The 23,611-nt window shown below is 47.1% G+C and overlaps 1 protein-coding gene and 1 non-coding gene across 2 annotated transcripts in view; one reads left to right on the forward strand and one right to left on the reverse strand.

The window, feature by feature from the left end:
* Window positions 1-15: 15 nt before the first annotated feature.
* Window positions 16-23,611, forward strand: part of WWC1 (WW and C2 domain containing 1) — a 155,530-nt gene continuing 131,934 nt past the window's right edge. Inside the window, exon 1 of the mRNA XM_040444328.1 lies at window positions 16-352. Within this exon, the coding sequence (XP_040300262.1) occupies window positions 234-352 (119 nt within the window). The 5' untranslated portion in view covers window positions 16-233. The remainder of the gene's footprint in view (window positions 353-23,611) is intronic.
* On the reverse strand, window positions 18,574-18,677 carry LOC121016950 (U6 spliceosomal RNA). Its single transcript, XR_005784549.1, has one exon. It is a non-coding gene; the product is annotated as a U6 spliceosomal RNA (small nuclear RNA).

A 23,611-nucleotide genomic window follows, 5' to 3' on the forward strand; every position in this document is an offset into this window, starting at 1 on the left:
GGCGGCGGGAGCAGCGGGCGGCGCCGGGCGGGAGCCGCAGGGCCGCATGGACCGCGGCGCCACCCCGGCCAGCCCCCACTAGGGCCCCCAGTCCGCGGGCGCCACCTCCCCACCCCCCCATCATGGTGCCTCGGCGGCCGCCCGGGCCGGGTACGGCCGGCCGGAGCCGCTGAGCCGGGTGCCCCCGCGGCGGCCGGGAGCTGCATGGGGGAGCGCGGGCCGCGCTCGGGAAGATGCCCCGGCCGGAGCTGCCCCTGCCGGAGGGCTGGGAGGAGGCGCGCGACTTCGACGGCAAGGTCTACTACATAGACCACACGAGCCGCACCACCAGCTGGATCGACCCGCGAGACAGGTAGGACCCCGGGCAGCCCCCACACCTCCCGGGCTGGCCTGGGGCTACCAGCCTGGACTGGGCAGGGGGGAGCAAGGGAACTCTGCGAGCCTCTTGCGCTTTCTTCAGTTTGCCGCCCCCATCCCCACCCCCACCCCCCGCGGTCTGGAGCGCTGCTCCTGCCCGGGTGGGCTGCTGGGAGGAGGGGACGGCCAGTGGGTTGACCATAGCCCCCACCGACTCCCCGATGGAGGACTTAGGCCCCAGCCGGCACCTGCCCAGAGTTTTGACCTTAAGCTCTAGCCCCGCCCCCCGCCCCTTTTAGGAAGAGGTCGGGCGGGGGCTGGGGGGCGGGCAACTTTGCCTTGTGATTCTGGGGCTTCCCAAGGAGGCTTTCCCCAGCATGAGGGGGGTGATGGGGAAGCATCTAGTTTGGTGGGGGTGGTAGGGACCCAGGATTCAGTGGGAAACTGCTGGAGGAAGGACTGTACGCGGAGGGGAAGGCAGCCTAGAGTGTGGTTTTTGACAGGTGCCTGGGAGGCTCTTGAGAAGAGCATAGGAGCAGCCAGGGGTGCTGGAGGCCGGAGTGGGAAGGAAAGGAAGGAGCGGGGGAGGGCTGATCTGGGAGACTGGTTCTCCAGGAATCTCACAGCAACTTGGAAGCTGTTAGGATGTAGATGGAGGTGAGAGGCCTCCCGCAAAGCCCTGCCCATCGCCTCGTTCTCCCTTTCTTCCTCCGGGGTCCGGAGTTCCTCAGCTCTGCACCAGTGCGTCCTGACCTTGGTGGGCACTTAAGGCGGCTGTAGCACAGGATATTTATTTATTTATTTATTTATTTATTTATTTATTTATTTATTATTTTGCTGAGGCAGGTGGAGTCTGAGATGACTGGTATGGCATGGCTCTTAGCTTCCAGACTTTCACCCGGTTTTGATTGCTTGGCATTTCTTTCCACACACACATACACACACCCTCCGCATGTATGTCCTGAGAGGAGGCGAGAACCACCCTCTGAGATTGCTTTGTTGTCCTTCGCTGTCTTGGTCTGTGGTCTTAGTGTCTTAGGAATGTGGAATTTTCACCTGGTCAGTGTGACCTTTGGCTGTTAGGTGCCTGCAGAGCAATAGAGATGAATTTTTTGGACCCTTCGTCTTATGGGGTTGGGATGGAGGTCCCGGAAAGTCCAAGACAGGGTGTGTAGCAAGGGTTTTAAAAAAAGGAGCAGAAAGAAAATTAGAGCAGAGATTCCCAGTAGTTTCTGTGAGCACTTTAAGTTAATTCATTTAACATTTACTGGGTGCTTACTCTATTCTCAGTACCATGTGGGATGTCTCAATGTAATATGGAAGATCATTTTTTTTTTTTTTAAATAAGCCCTATGCCCATTGTGAGGCTTGAACTCATGACCTCAAGATCAAGAGTCATATGCTTTACCTACTGGACCAGCCAGGTACCCTTGGAAAAGAAATTTTTTTTATTTTTTTAATGCTAGAGAAAACATCCCTTGGGCAAGCTGCTTTAACTCTAAGCCTCAGGTTCCCACTTTGTAAGATTAATGGTTTTCTTGGAAGGGAAGGAGTAATAGTCGAACTCTAAAAAACTGAAAGGGGCATAGATGATCAGGGCCCAGCTCTTATTTTCAAAGGTAAGAGAAAAGTTGAGGCCCAGAGGTGTGATTTGCTTGAATATGTTGATCTTTCCACCACTTGCCATAATACACCATTTTCCTTACCAGCTCTGACGTTCTAACCTTGTCGGGACTCACTTTCCTTCCTCTTCATTCCCCCTCAGGGTCATCTGTCCCCAGGGACGCTGTTACAGTGTTGGTGCACTAGGCAGCCCCTTGTTCTCATCTAGAACATACACAGGTTCAGTCTTCTGTTTCCTCCCCAGTTTTGGTTCCTGAAGCTTACTGAGGCCAGTGTGCTGTCAGCAGTGGGATGTTGGAGGACTGAGACAGCCCTGCACCCAGCAGTGCTCCCTCACCCTAGTCGTGAATTTAGGGACTTCTCTGAGGCTCTGAGAGGATAATACAGCTAGAGAAAGCTTCTCAATTGTTTACCCTTGGAAGAGGGCAAGTGTAAAACTGACTTGGCTACAGCATTATTTTTCAAATTTTGGTATCATGTGAACCACCATCATGATTTTATACTATATTGACTTGTACTGTTGCTTATTTAATATTTGACTTTAAATCAACTGAATTTGAAAATTTGAAAATTTTCAACTCTCACAAATGGGAAACCAGTAACATCTATTGTCATAAATAGAAGAGATCCTCAAAAATACAGTGGAGCAGAAAAAAAAAAAAAAATCCAGTGCCATTATATTGTAGCTCTCTACTGTAGCCTGCCCATACCCAAGCAACAGGTGTCCCCAGCCTTTGTTTTTAGGCAGATTGGCAAGCAGTGGAGAGGAATTAAAAACATACTGGCATTTAACTAAGCTGCTCACTTCACCTTGCAAGTCATTGGTTTTAATGCATCTTCCTACCTCCTGGTCATTCCACCCAGACTGGGCTGGTGGGGGTGGGGACTGAGTTTGGGGTGCTGAAGTGTACCTAGTGTAACCCCAAAGTCACTGTTGTGGTGGGCCAACTGGAAATTTTGAGAAAGAGATGAGCAGAAGGACATCCACTTGTGGCTCTCTGGAATTTCCCTCCTGTACACCCCATTAGGAAATTTTGTCTTGTAGTCGTGCCTGTGTGGCCTCAGGTAAAGCACTTGACCTCTTTGAGGTAAAGTGCTCCATTGGTGAGAGAAGACAGCTTATTAGATGGTCACAGGACCCTGCCAGGTCTCAAATGTGATTTCGGACTCCTTGGCCTCGTCTTACCCCTCTTGACTCCATGGCCGAATGGGGAGAGGGGACTATAACGAGGAAGAGGAAAAAAATTAAAGCATAAACGAGCCAGACTTCTTCTTTGGGGTGGTGGGATGTGGGAAATCAATTCTGCCAGGGTAGTTACATCTCTGCAACTGATTAATGCTGTGAAGCAGAAGATCACATAAAAAATTCTGCTCCTTAAGTGTGTGTGTGTGTGTGTGTGTGTGTGTGTGTTTGCATTTGTCTTGGCTTTTTCCTTACCTGAATCAGGGAGATGCCCGCCCATTCCCCTGAATTTAAAAGAAGTAAGTCAAAGGGTCCTTCAGTCAGAAAAGTGATTTCTTAGCCACGAAGAACAAAATAGCGTCTCGGGTTACCAACCCTGAAGAATGTCTTGGCACATTCCTCCCTCTGGGGCTGAGCTGTTTCGTGTGCTGTCCGGCATGGAGGCTACTGGGGGTAGGGAATCCAGTTTTCAGCTTCCCCTTTCACCAGCGGGTCGGAAGAGCAGCCAGGCAGGCGGCCTTGCCAACTCTCTTCCCTTCTCACCCAGGGCAAGACTGGGAGGCCGAAATTCCTGAGGACGGTTGTCCCAACAACCGGAGAGGGTCCAGTGGGCAGCTTGGGCCCTGCCTACTGGGCCAAAGGCTCCAGCGGCACCACAGGCTGGCCTGGGAAGGTGCCGGGCCTGTGGGGAATCAGGTGCTGCAGCTCAGGTCTCCCCAGCCCTTTGGAGCACTGTTCCTTTAGCAGAATGGCTCTGGGTGCTTCTGGGAGCTCCCAGCAAAGGGCCAGCATTCCTTGTGTATTTAACTTAGTGGTATGCAAAAACAAATATGCTGATTGTTCTCCGAGGAAGAATGGGTTGTTTGAACTGGTCCTGCCAGAGAAGGTTCTTGAAGCCTAATTCCTGCTTTATCTGTGGTGTGTGTTCAGACCTTCTTCCAGGAACCACCTGGGAACTCTGTAGGCACAGTTTCTGGGGCTATGTGATAAGTACCGGAGGCCCACATGGCTAAGAGGCTATGTCAAGAGGACCCAGCAACTTCTCTCATGATAGGAGGAATTTTTGCTAGTAACCTTGTTATTTCAGAAATGATTTATATTGCAGGAAGTTGGTCTACAGTCTTAAGCTCTTAACCTCCTTCTGGCCGCAGACCCTTATGAGAATCTGACAAAGGTTAAAGATGCTTCCTGAACATTTAAGATACAAAACAGATGAACATAAGGGAAGGGAAGCAAAAATAATATAAAAACAGGGAGGTGGGGCAAAATATAAGAGACTCTTAAATATAGAAAACAAACTGAGGGCCCTGGAGGGGTTGTGGGTTGGGGTAATGGGCTAAATGGGCAAGGGGCATTAAGGAGGACACTTGTGGGGATGAGCACTGGGTGTTACTATGTAGGAGATGAAGCACAGTTCTGCTGAAATCATTATTGCGCTATAGGCTAACTAACTTGTATGCAAATTAAAAAAAAATGCTTCCTGAAGGAAAGTGCAAGTGCATAATTTTGGCACATAATTTCAGGGGGTTCTTGGATCCCTGCCATATTCCTGCCATAGATTAATTTCAAAACTGCTCATCACTGCCTATATGCTCTTCTGTTTAGCTAGGTAGGAAATAACGACTGAGCATTTATTATATTCAGGCAGTCTGCTGAGTACATGGGTGATTTCCTTTAATCCCTCTAATAACACTGCGAATAGGTACAATGGGGAAACTGAGGCTGGCGGGGTTGAGTTTGGTGAAAGCCACTCAACTTTCCTGAAGCTGTAATGCCAATGCTAGGTACATTGAAACCAGAAAACGCATTTCTAACCACTGCACTACTCAGCTGCCTACTGAATTAGTTGCTGAAGCAAGGCCTGTGCTCCCTTGCCTAAGGAATTTGGCCTTGGGGAATGGAGCGAGGACAAGCATGATTTCACTTACCTGTACCATTCTGGTGTGACCAGGCCACAGTTAACCAGAGAGCAAGTATGGACAACGGAAAGAGTGTGAACCTTTGAATCCTGGCATCTTGGGGTGCCTGGGTGGTCAGTTGGTTAAGCATTTGACTGTTGGTTTTTGGCTTGGCTTATGCTCTCACAGTTCATGGGTTCAAGCTCTGGGTCAGGTTCTGGGCTGACAGCAGGGGCCCCACTTGGGATTCTCTCTCTCCCTCTCTCTCTCTGCCCCTCCCCTGCTCACAGGTGCATTCTTTCTCTCTCTCTCTCTCTCAAAAATAAGTAAACGTTAAAAAAAAAAAAAGAATCCTGGCATTTTGGATCTGCTACTTGCTACCTGAGTGAGTGACCTTGGCAAGTCGCATATTCCCCTCTGAGTCTTTTCTGTGATAGAGACATACATATAGTTGTCCATAATGTTATGGACATTAAATAAGCTAAATCAGATAGGGCATTTAGCACGGAGCCTGATACCCACGAGGTACGTGGGAACGCTAGTTCTTTTAGCTTTTATTAGAAAATGCCTGTGAAACACTTGAGTCAAATGGAGACTCTCTGCCCAGCTCTCTCCCCAGTTTTCAGCTGGGAAGGACCTTTCTGCTCTTGTAACCCAGCCCTCTCATTTCACTGATGAAACTAAGACTCAGAGACAAGTGACTTGCCCAAGGTCACACCTTGAATCTTTAGGAAAGATCTTTTTCCCTCTTTCTCTTATGTAAACTTTTCCCTAAAAATCAGATCCAGTTTCTCCTACCCACATAATATTTTGGGAATATTTTATGCTTGTGGCTCAGTTATTTTCCATAATCCTTTCTGGTGGTGTAGACCAGCAGGTTTCTTTCATGCTGTCACGACTGTTGGTGAGTTGTGTCCCAGGATACTGAATTTATGCTACACACTGGGCTGAGCCTTTTCTGTTATCACATGCCATCCTTTTGCCAACCTTGTGCGGTAAGTACTGTTATTATTTTCATTTTCAGATGAGGAAACTGAGACTTAGAAAGATTAACTTGGTCAAGGTCACCGGGAGGTGCTGCACCCCAGATTGGAAGCCAGGTAGTTGGACTCTTAAATCCACACTCATATTTGCTGTAGCTACTCCAGAGTCCCCTGTCAATAAGGTGGAAAACTTGCTAGGGTTCTCAGGGAGCTGTGTTGCAGAGGAGGCTTGATCAGAGAAGCCCATGAAATCCTCGGGGGATTAGGAGACTGTTGGGCACCCCCCCCCCCCCCCACCGCCGGGTGGGAGCAGCCAGCTAACCAGAGCTCTGGGAAAGAGAGAGCAGAGATGGAGGCAGAGAAACTCTAAAGGATACAGTGTGTGTTGAGAGCTCAAAGTCGTTTCCAAGTCGCTTGGGTAAATGTTCTCGATGGCCAGGGAATTAGTAGCCAAGGCAGCTACTCTCTGTCACCACCCCTCCGGCTTTTTGCCTAGCCGAACTGACCTGATTCTCCAATCCCCTGGGATCCCAGGTAGCTATGAAACACTGCTCTTTTGAAGAGAAGAGAATCAGGTTGCCTTAGTTACTGCAAGGGTAGGAACACCAAGCTCAGGTGCACATAAGGGGAGACAAGGCTCAAAGAAATGGGAGTTGGAAGGTGGCTGGCGTGCTGCCACACAGCATCTTGGATAGAAGAAGTCTTGGTCAGGTTTTGGTGGCATTTTAGGGGTTGCCAATTCAGGTGCAGTTGGCAGTCCATGCTGACTGTCAGGAGCTCTCTCTGGCCCTGCCTGCCTCCAGGCAGTGAGGATCTACAGCCCCCAGCTCAGCGAGGGGCCCTGGATAAGACCCCTACTTCCCTTGGAGAAATGGCTTGGGTGACATCTCCTAGTGCTTCCACTTGGACAAGGGCAGATGGCTGGATCTGGGCTGAGTGTGTGTGTGAAAAATTCACATGCCCTGCGTCTCCCAGTATGGAGAGGGCCAGCCAGCTACAAACCCTTAGGCAGAACAGCGAGAGTCCCTGCTTGCTGCTGACGGGCTTCTCGGCTGCCTTGAATCCCTGTTTCAGAGTGAGATAAAAGAAGAGAAAACTCAGAAACTGGATACAGTGGTGTTTTGTTATTTAACCTTCTCCAGCAGGCCATTAAGCCTCCAGCTCCTGAGCAGTAAACCTCTTGCCAAAATAATTGAGACGGGGACAGGCGTTTAGTGTTGCTGTGTTGGGAGAACATAGAACATTCTATAAAGATGCTGGACACAGTGGGGGATGGAGAAGAGAGCGAGAAGGAAGGGAAAAATGGACAAGTGCCGTGGGTCACATCCTCCCCTTCCCCCTACCGCCCCCGCCCCACCTCCCCAGCCCCATTCGCCTCCTTAGTGCTTCTACCCATGACATCTCACCGGTAGAAAGAAATGGGATCTTTCAGTTTCAAATGTCTGCCAAAGAAAAAAGACCGTGGCTTAAGTTCTCACTCAATGGTCAGACAGAAAAAAAGTGAAGCTGCATCAAGATTAGGGACACCTTTGTTGCCTTTTTTCTTCCCCTGCTCCATTCATCACACTCTGGCAGCCAGGACACCAGGCCAACGGCAGCTGCTGACTTTCCCCAGCCGGCTGCCTGCTGTTGCTGGGCCTGGTTCCGTAGCAGCCCAGCTGTCCCCACACTGTCTTCCTCCCTGCCCAGTGGTGGTTACTTGTTTCATTGGTCACTGGGGCAGCCTTAGGATCCACTGACTGGTACCTGACTTGGAAGGATAAAATAGCAAGATACAGGCATCAGGTGGCTGCTAGGATGAGGTGACCTTGGGATAGCCTTCTGATTGAACATTTGTGATGTCTTTTCTTAGATAGGACTCTTAGCATTTCACTTTGTATTCTAGGAATTTCTTCCAAGTGCGTGGTTTGTCTTTGTATTACTAGCAACAAGAACAATAACTGGCATTAACATTGGTGGTAATGAGGATGATAATAGTTATATTTAATCATCGTTATCTAGTATCTGTCACGTGCTCATTGTATATTCCTGGCATTTCGCAAATGGGGAAACTGAGGCTAAGAATGGTCAAGTGTTAAATTTAAGGTCACACAGGTAGAATGAGGCAGAATTAGAATCTGAATCTAGGCCCATCTGATTTCAGAGCCTTACTCTTTGCACCACTGCACAATCAATAAATTTGGAGGGGGGGGAAGCAGAGGGAAGAGGACCTTTCTAACTACAGAGAAACCAACAGAAACACACCTATCAGCATCTTGTTCTCTGTGGAGGAAAATGTGTGCTTCCAGCCCAACATTGGTCTGACGTTCCACGCTATTCCCTGCAAGTAGATAAGGTCTTCATAAAGATCTTCACAGGGCACCAAATCAAGTTCTGGCCCCGTCATTACACGTAGTAAGTGGCCTTGAACAAGTTTCTTCTCAGAGTAGGACCTACCTACCCCCGGAGGATGAAATGACACCAGACATGTCAATTCTTAGCCCAGTGCTTAGTGCACATGAGGCTTTCTAATGGGAGCTGTTACTCGTCAGGCTCGTTTGCCCTCCTGTGCATTGGTAGAGGAACAGGAACCATTGTTCCTTCCTTACCAACTCAAGTGTCTTCCTGTAAGCCAGGGCTCATCTGAGCCAGATTGACATCAGAGTTTGCAAACCACCTTGGCAGCCCTCATTATATAAATAAGTCAATAAATTCTTTTACCTTAGTCTTATCGGAGACAAGCCCTTCTTTGGAATTTCTGGAGTGAAGTGACTCTTGCCAGTGAGCTGGCACCAGGGCTGTGTGTGAAGCAGGGGTAATGAATTGCAGTTGTCATGGCAGAACTAAAAAGGCTGATGCAAAAACTGGAGGTATCTGGAATTCATTTGTAACTGCTTGATACCATGTCTCTTCGCTCAAGAAGTGCCTCCCCCCTCCCCTTCACCCCCAGGACTGTTTGAGAGCTGTTTGAGAACCTGCTGATTTTAGCATGGTGGTGGTGCAGAAGGGCATTGGTATTTATCTCGTCCCACCCAGCCAGGGGTTGGCCATTCATTCAGCAGGTATTTATTGAGTGCCTACTGGGCTTCAGGCTCCGTTGCTAGTGCTGAGGATCAGAGCAAAGTCCCTGCTACAGCAGGGTGTACCCTTGGGCAAGGGAGAAGGGCAAATAGTTGAACAGACAAGTTGCATTATAACTGGGGGCTTGGTGTTCTCTAGAATTCTTTTCCCCATCTTAGGAAGATGGAGGGACAGACCTGTCCGCCGCACCTGTTGGCAGTTGTGCTGTGAATTTAGCTTTGGAACTGGAGACATTTGTGCCTTCAGTAGGGTGTTGCCAAGAGCCTGTTCCGATGAGCTGGGCACTGCGTGCGCTAAGAGCTAGAAATGCGAGAGTGAGACACGACAGTCAGTGTCCAACTCATAATATTTACTACAAATTAGTGAGAGAGTCATCAAGCTGGGCAAATATAGTTGGAAACACCAGACTCTCTGAACCTTGGTTTCCTTCCTCCACTGTTTCATGTGGACTCCTTTAATCAGAAATATTTATTGAGTGCCTGTAAAAGGATAGGGTGCCTGTAATATATAAGGCATTGTCCCAGCACTGGAGACTCAGAAGTGATTGGACCAACAAAAATCCTGTCCTCATGGAACTTAGACTTTAGAGCAGAGGTTGTCAACGTGGGGAAGCCTCAGAACCCCCTGGAGGCCTTGTTAAACCCCACTCCCCAAGTCCCACCTCCTCCCCCACCCCCCAACTCTACTCAGTAGGGCTGCTGTGGGGCCTGGAAATTTGCATTTCCATCAGGTCCCCAGGTGATCCTGAGGGTCTTTGCTCTATACTTTGCAGAGCCACTGGCATTTGGCTCATTGACTCTTCACATTAACCTGGGAGAGAGTACCATATTATTCCTGTTTTATAGACAGGGGAACTGAAGACAGCTGGTGAGGTAACCTGGCCCTCCTTCTTATGCTAAAGGAAGTGGTTTCATAAGCAAGCACTGTTTACCTGCATAGCTCTGATTGCTCGGAGCACACCAGTTGTTCTAGGTCTTTGGCTAACCTGAAGCCCAGTGGTGGCAAAATGTGGAATGGTTTTCTCCTCCATTGTGAAATAAAGCACAGGGAAGCAGGAAGTCTAAGGGAATTCCAGAAGCCAGAAGGACTTCTCTTCACATTAGAATGTATAGCATTTATGTATCCATACTCTGGAGAGAATCAGAGGACATCAGTGCTGAGCTGCTCTGCGGAGAAAAAGTGGAGAAAGGGTCACTGGGCTCCTTCACCCCTGGGAACTTATGCCATCCGCCCAGTCCTACTTCAACCCTAAGGAGTGTAGCAGAGGTGTGTGGAAGAGGTAAGTGCCTCTTCTCACTGAATCCTCACAAACCCTCTAGGGAGGCATTGTTTGTGCTGGTCCCCTTGACCACAATTTGGATTTTACATCCTTTCCTTGTCACCTTGTCACAAGTTCCGTGACCTTGGTTAAGTTATGTAAACCCTCCTGAGCCTCAATTTCTTCACTGGCAAAATGAGAATAAGTTAGAATATACTTCATAGGGTTGACCAATACCAAATTAGAGGTGTCTCATTATATTCAAGTTCCACTCTCTGGATAGTTCTAAATGCAACAATTAAGGCCTCCTCAGTATATTTTATAGCTTTATCGATCATTATATAGTCACTGCTCAATTCATATATTTAGAGTACCAGGTCTTTTGGACATACACCACTTTCTTTTTGTTTCTCTGAAAAATCTGATCTTATTTAAGAGATAAACATCTTTCCAGTAAACAATGACTTTTGCTAGATAGGACTATTAAAAGATATCTTAACAGCTCAGGGAGTTTCAAAACCAGCCTGAGTGCTTTAGTTCCATTGCTGACATAAAACAAACATTTGCCAGCTGCCAGTGGAGACCCTGGGTATTTCATCAGCCTCCTCACTGGTCACCCAGACCAAGTTGTCAAAATGTGGTCCCAGACTAGCAAGCATATCAGCCTCTCCTAGGAACTTGTTAGAAACACAGATTCTCATGTCCACCTTTGCCCTACTGAATCAAAAATTCTGGGAGTGGAGCCCTGTGATCTTTTAAGGGCCCTCCAGGTGACTCTGCTGCCCCTTCAAATCTGGGAACCACTGGCCAAATGTTTGCAGGCAGAATGACCTAAGATATTTTGTTAGTGGTCACAGGCAAAAATTGACCAGATTTGAAGAACCTTCTGAGCCCAGGTAGGTGCAACCAACTGAAATGGTCTTCATTGCCTTACGAACATTTTAGTATCATCCCCAATCTTATTTTGTCCAAGCTGGACCTTCAGCAGGCCCCACCATTGCTCAGCATCTTTGCTTCAAGCTTCAGTTCACAAATGAAGTTTAGAAAGGCCTTCCCCATGTACCTTCCGTAGTAGAACAGCTTGACTACCTGGGTGTTCTCCATCCGTGGTTATTAGGTAGCCCAGGGGCTGGCATGCTATAGGAGTGCACTGAGCCAGGAGATGAATGCTCCTCAGTTGTGAGTTTTAGATTCTTTCTGGCCCTTCTTCAGAGCAACAAGTCACTTGCCTTCCCTGAGCCCTAGTCTCCATTGCTCTACCACAGGGAATAATAACCCTTGATCTCCTTTCCACAACAGCGATAGGAGCTGGGGGACAATAGGATCAGTCAGTGATTCTCAAGTTTGATTGCATGTTGGACTCACAAGAGGGGAGTGCTAAAAAATACCCATGTCTGAGATGCCTGGGGGGCTTAGTCAGGTAAGCATCCAACTTTTGGTTTTTGTTCAGATCATGATCTCACAGGTTCATGAGTTTGAGCCCTGTGTCAGGCTCTGTGCTGACAGTGCAGAGCCTGGTTGGGATTCTCTCTCTGCCCCTCCCCACTCTCAAAATAGATAAATAAACATAAAAAAAAAAATACCCATGTCTGGTCCACTCCCAGACATTCTGGTTTAATTGGACTAGGGTATGGTCTGGGCATAGGATTTCTAGGGTAGAGCCAGATTGGAGAACCATGACTGTAGGTAAATATTGTCTTTCCTCATAAGCACTTGTAGAGTGTCAGTGAGATTACATGAGAGTACCGTCTAAAAGGTTTTAAACTAAAGATTTATACAGTTCTACCTAGAAAAATTGAGATGATTTAGTATTTAAAAAATACTAATTAGTATTTTAGTATGATTTTAGTATTTAAAAAATAGTTGTGGAAGGGAAGAAGTAGATCTATGGGGGATGTCAATCACCTTCCCGTTGAGCAGTTTCCCCTCTTCTGTACCTGTCTTGTGATTTCTTTCCTGGCATGTTAAGGATCAGGGAGATTTAGGTTCCTCTTTGCCTTAATGTGAAAATCTTTAAATTCCCATTGCAGCAGTAATGCTTCTGAATAAATTGGTTTAAGCTGCTGTGGAGATGTAAGCCTGGGGGTTGGGCCTCCAGTGCATCTTCTGTCTGACCTCAGCAGAACCCAGTCTGGATTTCATACATACATCTGTGTCCTTGAGCCTCCAAGAGAGTGGGGAGTGCAGACATTGTCACCATATAGATCATAGCCTGTGGGTAAGAACTAATAATAGCTAACATTTATTAAGACTTTAGATTATGCCAAGGTCTGGGCTGTGGGCTCTGAATGCATTTTCCAATTTAATTCTCATAGCAGCCCAATGAGGTAAGAACAGATACTATCTCCATTCTGCTGATGGGGAAACTGAGGCTTAGGGAGTTTGAAAATTTGGCCCAGGATTATAAGCTAATAAGTGGCAGAACCGGGATTCAAAATCAGTCTGCCTGCCCCCAAAATGCACGTTCTTCAGCATCCTGTAGGTCAGGCAAGGCTGTCAGGGAGAGCAACACTGACTTCATACTGGTAATTCAGCCCAGAGCCCCCTTCACTATGGTGATTCCTGCAGTGGCGACTTCTTCCAGTGCTCAGGGTCTGTTTGGAGAGCCAGACTTTTGTGTTTGCTCTACTCGTTTTAGCAGATGTCCTCCTTCAGTAAGCAGGGTGAGTGAGCTGTTTTTCTGAGTACAGTAGGTTTTACAAGCTCCCCCCAGGGTTCAGTGACCTGACCAAATTCTTTGGTCCATGGTGGTGATCAGCATCCTTCTTCACCTTCCTTAGTGACTGTGTTCAGTAGAGCTCCATCTCTTATTACTTTGGCACAAAAGACTTAGCAAGAATCAAGTTCCTCTTGGACCTTGGTGTCTTCACAGCACATGGGCTTGGTCTGCAACATTCTTGCTTGCCCAGCAGAACATGCTGTGGGATGTTTGTTTGGGGTTCACTAGAAGTCATTTGGGTCATCTCAGGCCCAAACTGGCTCTAGCTGGGCATGAGTTACCTTGCAGTTCTTTGGCACATTGGGTAGAATTGAAACAAAAGAATACCTTACCTGCATGTATTTGGTTTTTGGTGGGAGCTGTGCTAGGAAAGGGGTACAGTAGTGATCAAAGGCAGACATTGCCCTTCATGGAATTTATAGAGAAATAATGAAAACATAATGTAATTACACACTAGGAAAATGAAGAGGATCCTGTGTTAGAAAATAGCATTTCTGGGGCACCTAGGTGACTCAGTTGGTTAAATGTCTACCTCTTGATTTCAGCTCAGGTCATAATCTCGTGGATCCTGAGTTCAAGCCCACATCAAGCTCTACTCTGATAGCATAGAGCCTACTTGGGATTCTCTCTCTCTGTCTCTCTGTCTCTCTGTCTCTCTCTCTCTCTGCCCATTCCCTGCCCATGCTCTCTTGTGCTTACATGTACTCTCTCTCTCTCTCTCAAAATAAATAAATAAACTTAAAAACATTTTTTAAAAGAAAATAGCAGACCTTGTGAATGACACCAGAGGTCAAGCCATAAAGTTGTAAAGTTCTGTAATTAGAAACACTGAATTTGCTTTTACCTTTAAATAAAGTACATCTATAATGATGGCCTGTCCTCCTCTTTGACCAGGTTTTCTTTTTTTTTTTTAATTTTTTTTTTCAACGTTTATTTATTTTTGGGGGACAGAGAGAAACAGAGCATGAACGGAGGAGGGGCAGAGAGAGAGGGAGACACAGAATCGGAAACAGGCTCCAGGCTCTGAGCCATCAGCCCAGAGCGTGACGCAGGGCTCGAACTCCCGGACCGCGAGATCGTGACCTGGCTGAAGTCGGACGCTTAACCGACTGCGCCACCCAGGCGCCCCTGACCAGGTTTTCTTAATTCCAGTCAGTAGCTTGCACATTCAATTTAGTGGTAACAAACACGGTTTCTTCTTAAGTTTGGCCAAGGAGCTAGTTTTCCCCTGAGGCAGCATCGTCTATTGAATGCATACATCTGGACCCCCTAAGAGTGGCTCAGATGCAGATTTCCAGGCCCAGCCAGTCAACATAATCAGAATCTACGGGTTATGTGGAACTCAGACTCCACATTTGTAAAAAGAACCCCCAAGTGATTTTGATGCCCTCTTAAGTTTGAGAACCACTGAACCCAACCAGGACTAGAATCCCTCCGGCCTCTTCTGCAGCCTGGCCTACTTCTTGGTCCTCATAGCAAAGAAATCTCTTCCTTTCTTCAGGCATCTGTGGATTTCTCTCCAGTGTGCTCAGGTGTTCCCTCTCCAAGAATCAGTCTTCAGTCTGTATGCTCCTACCCCATACCCCTCCCTCTGAAGAACACAGGAGTCCTGTAACCACTGGCTCCATAACCCCTATTCACGTTTTAGTGCTCCCCCCCTTCCCCCCCCCATGCTCTGATCACAGTTCCAGAAAGGTCACAGGAGCCACACAGTGATATCTTCCTTGACTTAACAATGTGGCTACCCCTCCTCCGTCACCGATGTCCTTTTTTTCCTTTATTTTTATTTATTTTGCTGAGATATAATTGACATATACATTTAGTTTTAGGTGTACAATGTAATGATTCAGTTTTGTATATATTGCAAAATGATCATCACAAAAGTCCAGTTAACATCCATCAATACAGTTATAATTTTTTCTTCTTGTGATGAGAACTTTTAATATTTACTCTTAGCAATTTTCAAATAATGCAATGCAATATTGTTAATTGTAGTCACCATGCTGTATATTATATCTCCAGGACTTATTTTTATAAATGCAAGTTTGTACCTTTTGACCTCCTTCACTTATTTTGCCCATCACATCTCCTGCCTCTGCCAACCACCAATCTGTTCTCTGTATCTGTGAGCTTGTTTTGTTTTGTTTTGTTTTGTTTTGTTTTTAGATTCCACGTATGAAGTCATACAGTATTTATCTTTCTCTGTCTTATTTCACTTACCTTAATGCTCTCAAGGTCCATCCATATTAACACAATATTTCATTGTTTTTTATGGTGGTAGTATTCCATTGTATACATACACCACATTTTCTTTACCCATTCATTCATCAGTTTCCATATCTTGGCTGTTGTAAATGATGCTGCACTGAACATGGGGTGCAGATACCTTTTTGAATTAGTGTTTTCATTTGCTTCAAATAAATACCCAGAGGTGGGATTGCTAGGTCATATGGTAGTTCTACTTTTAATTTTTTTGAGGAACCCCCATACTGTTTTTTCATAGTGGCTATACCAATTTACATTCCCACCAACAATGCACAGGCATATAGTGGTGGTGTTGACACACCTCCTTTATTGGCAGTCACTCTTTTTTTTTTCTTTAAATGTTTATGTATTTTTGAGAGAGAGCACATGAGAGCATGCATGAATTGGGGAGGGACAAGAAGAGAGGGGGGCAGAGGATCCCAAGCAGGCTCTGCACTGACAGAAGAGAGTCTGATGCGGGGCTCAAACTCATGAACCATGAGACAATGACCTGAGCTGAAGTCAGATGCTTAACCAACTGAGCCACCCAGGTGCCCCGGCAGTCACTCTTCTGCAGGAAAGGAAAGGCATTTTTTGGCCTTATCTCCTATTGTTGTTCCCTAATAGTGTCCTGTGACCGACCCCAGGCTTTCTGCTACCTCCTCCACAGTGAAAGCTCAAATGCCCATTTCCAGTTATCTGCTGGACATCATTTCTGGGTCCAGACAAACACTGCATGCAGTCAGTCTACCACAGATCTAAACCTGAATCCAGCCCTGGTCTCTTGCCTTTTCTGCCATTACCATGAGAAAATGCCACTCTAAACCTGCATGGTTCAAATTCTGAAGATCCAAAAGGTATACAGCAAAATGTAGGTACCCCTCCCACCTGGTCCCCACTTACCCAGTTCCCCCACCACACACAGGCAACCCCTGTTTCCATCATCTGGATTCTTCCTCCTATCTAACTGCCAATTCTTCTGCCCTTTCTTTTGTAGACTCTGACACCTTCCTTTTCTGTTCATTCCTATTGAAGCTTAATTGAAAATAAAGACAAAATGAGAGCCCCCCCCCCTCCAGCCAACCTGTAGCCTGCTTTCAGATTAGTCTTACATAACCCAATGCTGACCACCCCTCTCTTCATACTCTTTAGGGCCTTCCTGAGTTTACTGAGGGACATCCTTCTGAGTTTGACAGTCAAAACCTCTTGAAGCTGGTCCCACTCCATTTTCTACATCTCTCATTCTTTGCCTCACTTTCCTCATTAATAAGATGGTGGTGATAGTAGTATTGACCTCATACTATTTTTAAAGATATTTTAAAAATCTTTTTCCCATGCACATTTTGGAATCTTGTAAATTTTGATATAATTTTAAACTTACAGGAAAGTTGTAAAAATGTAAGAAATTTCCATTCCTTTACCCACATTTACCAATTTTTATGTTACCCAGTTACCTTATAGTCTCTCATTTTCCCTATGTGTAAGTTTGTGAGTCTATGTATGTTTGTATATGTATACAAATGCATATAATTTAATATATAAGACCATTATATATATAAACCATTTAAGAGTAAATTGGTTATTACTTAAGTTAGACATCATGTCTCTTTGCCACTAAATACTTCAGTGTTTAGTATCTTTTGTGTCTGAATGCCTGTATATGTGTGTATAAGAAACAAAACATCCCCTTACATAACCATACTTTGTACAATTTCAGTAAGTTTAAATTAAACTGTCTAAAATACTTTACACAGTGCCCAACAGCATTGTAAGTGCCAGTCATTGTTAGCTGTGGTTACGGAGCTGTCTTCATTGGTCCTCTTGCTTGTAGTCCACCTGGGTTAGTGGCAGTGCCCAAACATGTCCTGCACTTTGCCATTCTCCTGTTGTGGGCCTGTTTCCCAGCCCCTGCCTATATCCGGGGAAGTCCCACCTCCCTCCCAGGCCACAGGTGATGCTACCTGCCCCATGGGGCCTTCCCTCTTCCCTCATCCATCATCTCCCTCCCTCCTCCTGCCTGGAAGGGATCTACTTTAAGTCAAGTCTGTTCTAGTCAAAAGCAGGAAAAGCCCACACGAGGTGGTTCTTGAAAAAAGAGGCTGCTGTGAGCTTAGATTTCACAGGAATCTAAGAAAGGGAATAGCAGCCCCCATTGCTGGGCAGGTGGGAGCTGCCTCTGGAGGCCATGAGAGGTTTTTGCTGCCTCCTGAAATCTACAAACAACAAATCTAAAATAAATTGCATAAATTTGCAAACCTTGTTTCGAATCAGTTCTGCCTCTAACTTGCTGTGTAACTTCAGGCAACCTACTTAATCTCTTTCAGCCTCAGTTTCCTGGTTTTCTACAAATAAGGCTAAGCATAAGAAAATAATAGCCAGGATTTTATTGAATGCTAAGTGCTACGCTAAATATTCTATATTTATTAGTTCAGCCAGCTGTCACACTGACTATCTAGGAGAGGTACTATAACTCTCCCCATCTACAGAGGAGGAGGTGGAGGCATAGAGGGGGCTAATGTGATTTGCTCCAGGTCACACAGAAAGTGGCAAAACTGGGGTTCAGTTTCGGGTTGTCTGGCTTCAGAGCTCTCACTCTTAAATTGCCATCCACTTTGAATCCATGGATTCTCCCATGTAAGGCACTTAACCGACAGCAAGGCTCAGACTAAATACTCAAAAATGTTAGCAGTTATGATATTACCACAGCATTAGATGACCCCTATCGCCTTCATGGCCCCAGCCTGTCTCATAACCCTTCAGCCCAGCAACCACAGCTAACTTGGTGTCCAGAATTTCAAATTCGTATGAGAAATGCTGGTTTGGAAAAATCACAGAGCTGACCTTGACTTGGACTCAGTCTGGTACAGGAAACCATGACAAGGGAAGCGTCAGGGATGCCGTGGTGCCAACCACAGCAACTGTCTGCTCAGGACAGGCTGTGGGCACGTGGCCATCCCCAGGTCATTCTTTCTCGGAACTTCTAGAGTAGATTGTTCTGATTCGGTGGCAGTGAGTAAGACCTGGTGGTTACTGTATCTGAGCACATGCTGGATTCTGAGCTCTGCTTCTGGCCTCACCTCTGTGTGGCTAACTCCCACTCGCTTGTGTGATCCCTGCCTTCTTGCTACGGGAAGTGTGGGCTGTGGACCAGCACATCAGCATCGCCTGGGACCTTGCTAAAAATGCAGAATCTCAGGCTCCACCCCAGACCCGCTGAATCAGAAACTGATTTTTGTTGTTGTTTGTTTTTAAACATGAAATGCTATGTGAATTTGTGGGTCATTGCGGAGGGGCCGTGGTAACCTTCTCTGCATTGTTCCAATTTTAGTATATGTGTACTGCCGAAGCAAGCATAAGAAACTGCATTTTAACAAGATCTCAGTGGCCCTTACGCACGTTCGTGTTTGAGTAACACTAACCAGACCATTCAGTACTACATTGCATAGCCTTGGCTTGTTTGTTCACCTTAATTTTTGGTTTTTGTTCTATGGCTGACTGTGCCTCTTACTAAACTCTGATGTAGGGTATCCCACATAGCTGTATTATCAGTAAACACTGGATTATTACAACCAGTTATAAACACTGTCCGTGGAAAAGAGTTCTTAGCCTGTTCCCAGAGCTCCGCATGGGATGAGGGATTGAAGCTGGATGGGGTGTGAAGGTCAGTTGAAAGGGGATCACACCTGCTGACAAAAGGCAGGTCCTGAGGCTGCAGCGTATTCAGCAGCTGGGTCCAAGCAGATGCAGACTGTGTGGGAAGTCCCCAGGGTAGCTGAACTCGGCCCTTGGGAACATGGGGCAGTGGGAAGTTGGGAAGCATTGGGAGGCTAGTGCCTGTGGCTCTAACACATAATAAGGAGGCAGCCCAGCAGGCACTTGGCAGAGATCACAAAGGCAGGGTTCCAGGCCTCAGAGACCAGTGGCAAGAGCAAGGAGGTCTGGGAATCCCCCATAAGCTTCCCAGGCAGAGGCTTGAGCCAGCGAAATAAATGGTGGACTCCCTGGAACTAGCACTGAATAGGACAAAAATATTGCTGCACAGGTACTAGTAGAAACAATCCCTTCGGCCAAGGCTTAGGCTGGTTGAGCCAGAGCCCCAACATGCAATCCCTGGTCCAAGCTAGGAGGAGCCTGAGTGAGGTGGCGCTGGGGTGTCAAAGGCCAGGCTTCTGGTAGGGGGGACCCAGGACAGGAGGGGCAGGGAGCCAGCTGTGGGCTGCAGAGAAAGTCTGAAAGACATCTAAAGACTGCCCTGCCTTCCCTGGTGTGAGGTTGGTGAGGAGGTGTGGCCAGATTCCAGGAGGCTTTCCCATCACTGCTTTCTGGGCCCCAGTTCACCTGTAGACAGCCTTTGGTGTAAACATGGACTTTGACCTGACACATTCCTGAGATGATGCCCATTGTCATCTCGTGGAACACAGTGACAGCCACCCCTGTGAGTGGGGGCTCCTAACACCCTCCCTGAGTTCATTTCTAGTTTGTTTGATGTTGGCATGTCTGTCTGTGTAAAATGACGGAAGAACGAATCATTAATGAGCTGGCCAAAGTCCCTTTGGGAAAATTCCAGGAAAATAAACCAATATTCCATCAAAGCCACAAATGGCTCTTTTTTTTTTTTTTTTTCCCATTCCTTCAAAGCAGGGTTTCTCAGAGTGTGGTCCATAGACCTCCTGCCTTAGACTCCCCCAAGGAGCTCATAAAACAGATTTCTGGGCCCCCACCTGAAATCTACTGAATCAGAATCTCATTGGGGCTTTCAGGAATGTGCATTTTAAATATGCTACCCAGAGGATTCTCATATGCCTTCAACTTGAAACCCTCTCCTCCCCGCCTGCATGAACAGTGTGTGCCCTGCCTGCTGTTCCTCCCTCCCTGTGCTGCTAAGCATAAGGGCCTCCTCTTGTGGGGAGCCTGCCTTGTCCCAGCTCTGGTCAGGGCCCCTCTGTGCACCCTTGTCACATGCACCCACCACGGAGCCATCATTCTTTTCGTGTCTGTGTTCTCCCAGGCCCAGCACAGTGGTGTCGAACACTTGATTGGTACTAATAAATGAATGGATACCCCTCAAGGCAGCTGAGAGGCCAAGGGAAAGTCACAGAGTAAAGGGTGAGGACTGCAAGCCTCCTGATAAGGAAGTCTGTCACCTTTTGACTCCTTTCTTCTTCATGCGGTCAAGTTTTGGAGCCAGAGGGCAGGGGTAGGACCCTGGGAGGGCCCATGGCTCTGATTGGCTGGGGATACAGCCCACCTGTGTGGGAGCCCTGCTCTGTTGTCTGCCGGTCAAGGAGACTCCTGATGTAGAAGACAAGACTCCAGGCCAGTTTGCCAGCCCCGGCCTGACCCCACATCCAGAGCCGTTAGCTTGCGCAAGCCGCCTCATCAGACAGGAAGAGAGGTAAAGAATAGCGCTATTGGACCATGGAACTCCCACAAGTACTTTCCGCCAGTTTCTCAGTGTTTGCTACCCTGATTTTCTGTGGAAGGCTCTGAATTGCTGTTTGCCAAACCAGTAACTGTTGACCCAACAGAAATCACACAGGGAGAAGCCCTGGACAAGCTGTCTCAATCATGTCAGTGAAGGTAGAGCCAGATGCCTGTGATCTGATAACATGGCCCATCACCTCTGTCGAAAAACAAGATGCAGTTCCTTATTCTTCACTTGAGCACCATGAAACCTGCTTTGCAAGTCCAGGGTCCGTCTTCTGATCCTGCTTGCTTATCTCTGTGTGTTTGCCGGGCGGGGGACTTTTGAGCACCAGCAGGATGTAGGGGTCTTGGTGCGACTCTACAGTTATCCCATATGGCTATGACCACAGGGGACCTCACTGACCTCTTGATGCCTGAGGTCAGGATAAGGGCAGTCTGCTCTCAGTCCAAAGTAGGCTAAGAACCTTCCTTGGTCCTTTGAAAAGATAGGATTGGCTGAGTTCTAGGGGCAGGCAGAGCAGCTGAGACTTCAGTATGCAGTAGGCCCTCAGCAAATGCTTCTTAAATTGACGTGATGAAAGGGGAGCGTCCAGTTCTAGTTAATGTGGGCTGTGTCCAAATCCTCCGGATGTTTGCTGCTAAGGTTGTAGGTAATTACTGAGTTTCTTTTGTGCTTTCTTCATAAGGGTGTTATTTCTGAATCTACTCCCTTTTTCTTCTCATCTCCTCAAATGACACTTGATTTGCTTGTAGGAGGAGGACAGTGCTGTGCTATCATTTGGTCAAGATTTTATATTCAAAAGTCTTGTTAGATGCTCTGGAAACTTCCTGGAGGTTGTGACAGCTGCTGGGTACCAAGGAATTTCATAAGCATTTACTGTTTTGCTTGTCCTCGCCTTCCAAATGAAGCAGCTGAGGCCCAGGGAGGTTAGGGAATTTATCAGGGTCACACAGCAAGTTGGCAAGAGAGTCGGGTTTCCATCCAGGACGGCTCAGTGCTCGTCACTGCCACTTTGTCTCCTGGAGGTCTTTGGCTTGCATTGATGTAACATTGCTAACACTAGCTGAGTTCTCCACCACTTCTCAGAGGGTTTTGTGTATGTGTCCTGATTTGAGAATTAGTTAAGCTCTCGCACTCTCCAGGGTGCTATGGCTGGAATCCGGGCGCTGGAGGAAGTTCTGCGTCCTTCCTAGAGTCCACAGGCAGCCAGCTCCCACAGACCCTCCTCTGTAGGGCAGTGAGGACAGGAGGTGCTGCCCAGTGGTTGGTGGGTAGCATGGCCGGGGTGTGTGGAGGAGGTGAGGTTTTGATGACCCACAGGACACATGCTCCCTGTCAGCTCCCAGGCACTGCACCAGGGCCCTTCCCCCTACCATACCGTCCTCTTCTATTTCCCTCTCTGGCCCCTGGCCTCTTAGAATCTATAGCTGTTTGGAAAAGTGAGCATGGAGGCCTTTTCAGAAAGAGTCCTGTTCTCCAGTATTCCCAATATCCTCAACACACTGGAGAGAGACAGAGACAGAGAAGCAGGATTGTGTGGGAAGGAGAGGCAAGTGTATGGGAACAGTTCACAGTGTCGATGCAGTTGCTAACGACTCCTGGGATTTGTCTCCCAAATGTCCTGCTTGCACGCAGGGGCGCTGCCTGCCTTTGTGAGGGCCCACACCACACTGAATGATGTGTTATCAATACAGTACAATAGCCCTGGATGTCATGAAGAGCACGGTGTTAGGAGGACACAGCCATGAGGAGATGGAAGGGCCTTTTTACACAGCATGAGCCAGCTTTTATTGTATAACCCCTGGGCCTACTGGCCCTTTGTTCTGTTTTCTTTGACAAAGGCTTTTTTTTTTTTTAACTTTCTGATTAGAAACCAGTAGTTTAAGCCTGCTAATCACCTCTTCTGGCTTGGCATGTGGACCAGGGAAAGGCCATAGCACTTAATCTGTTTGCAAAGGCTCTCTCAGTTCCAGAAGTTCAGAAATGTAGTCACTCCCTCCACACTTAAAAAAAAAGTTATTCAGGTAATTCCTACTGTAATTATAATAATAAACATTCTAAGGTGTATTACAAGGATACTTATGTTTTTAAATGTTTATTTTGAGAGAGCACGTGTGAGAGCTGGGGAGGTGCAGAGAGAGTGGGGAGAATCCCAGTCAGACTCCGCAATGTCAGCACGGAGCCTGATGTGGGGCTTGAACCCACAAACCGTGAGATCATGACCTGAACTGAAGTCGAGTCAGATCAATGTACTGAGCCACTCAGGTGCCCCTAAATTAATGTTTTAAAAGGTAAACTTGAAAAATTATCCTTGGGGTGCCTGGGTGGCTCAGTTGGTTGGGCGTCTGACTCTTGATATTCTTTCAGGTCATGATCCCAGGGTAATGGAATTGAGCCCCGAGTCAGGCTCTGTGCTAAGAATGGAGCCTGCTTGAGATTCTCTCGCACCCTCTTCTCCCTCTCACCCTCTCTCACATTCCCACACTGTCCCTCCGTCTCCCTAAAATAAAAAGGGGCTCCTGGGTGGCTCAGTCGGTTAAGCATATGACTTTGGCTCAGGTCATGATCTCACCGTTTGTGAGTTTGAGCCCCACGTTAGGCTGTGTGTTGACAGCTCCAAGCCCAGAGTCTGCTTCAGAGTCTGTGTCTCCCTCTCTCTGCCCCTGCCCCACTTGTGCTCTGTCTTCTGTCTCTCTCTCTCCCAAAAATAAATGAACATTAAAAAATTTTTTTAAATAGAAAAGCACATAAATTTATTTTTGATTGGGGAAAATATAAAATTTACCGTTTTAACCACTTAAGGGTCCAATTCAGGGGAATTTAGCACATTCACGGTGCTGTGCAACCATCACCACCAT

Source organism: Herpailurus yagouaroundi, unplaced genomic scaffold (genome assembly GCF_014898765.1).
Source record: "Herpailurus yagouaroundi ecotype Mexico unplaced genomic scaffold, PumYag 29, whole genome shotgun sequence".
Classification (NCBI taxonomy): domain Eukaryota; kingdom Metazoa; phylum Chordata; class Mammalia; order Carnivora; family Felidae; genus Herpailurus; species Herpailurus yagouaroundi.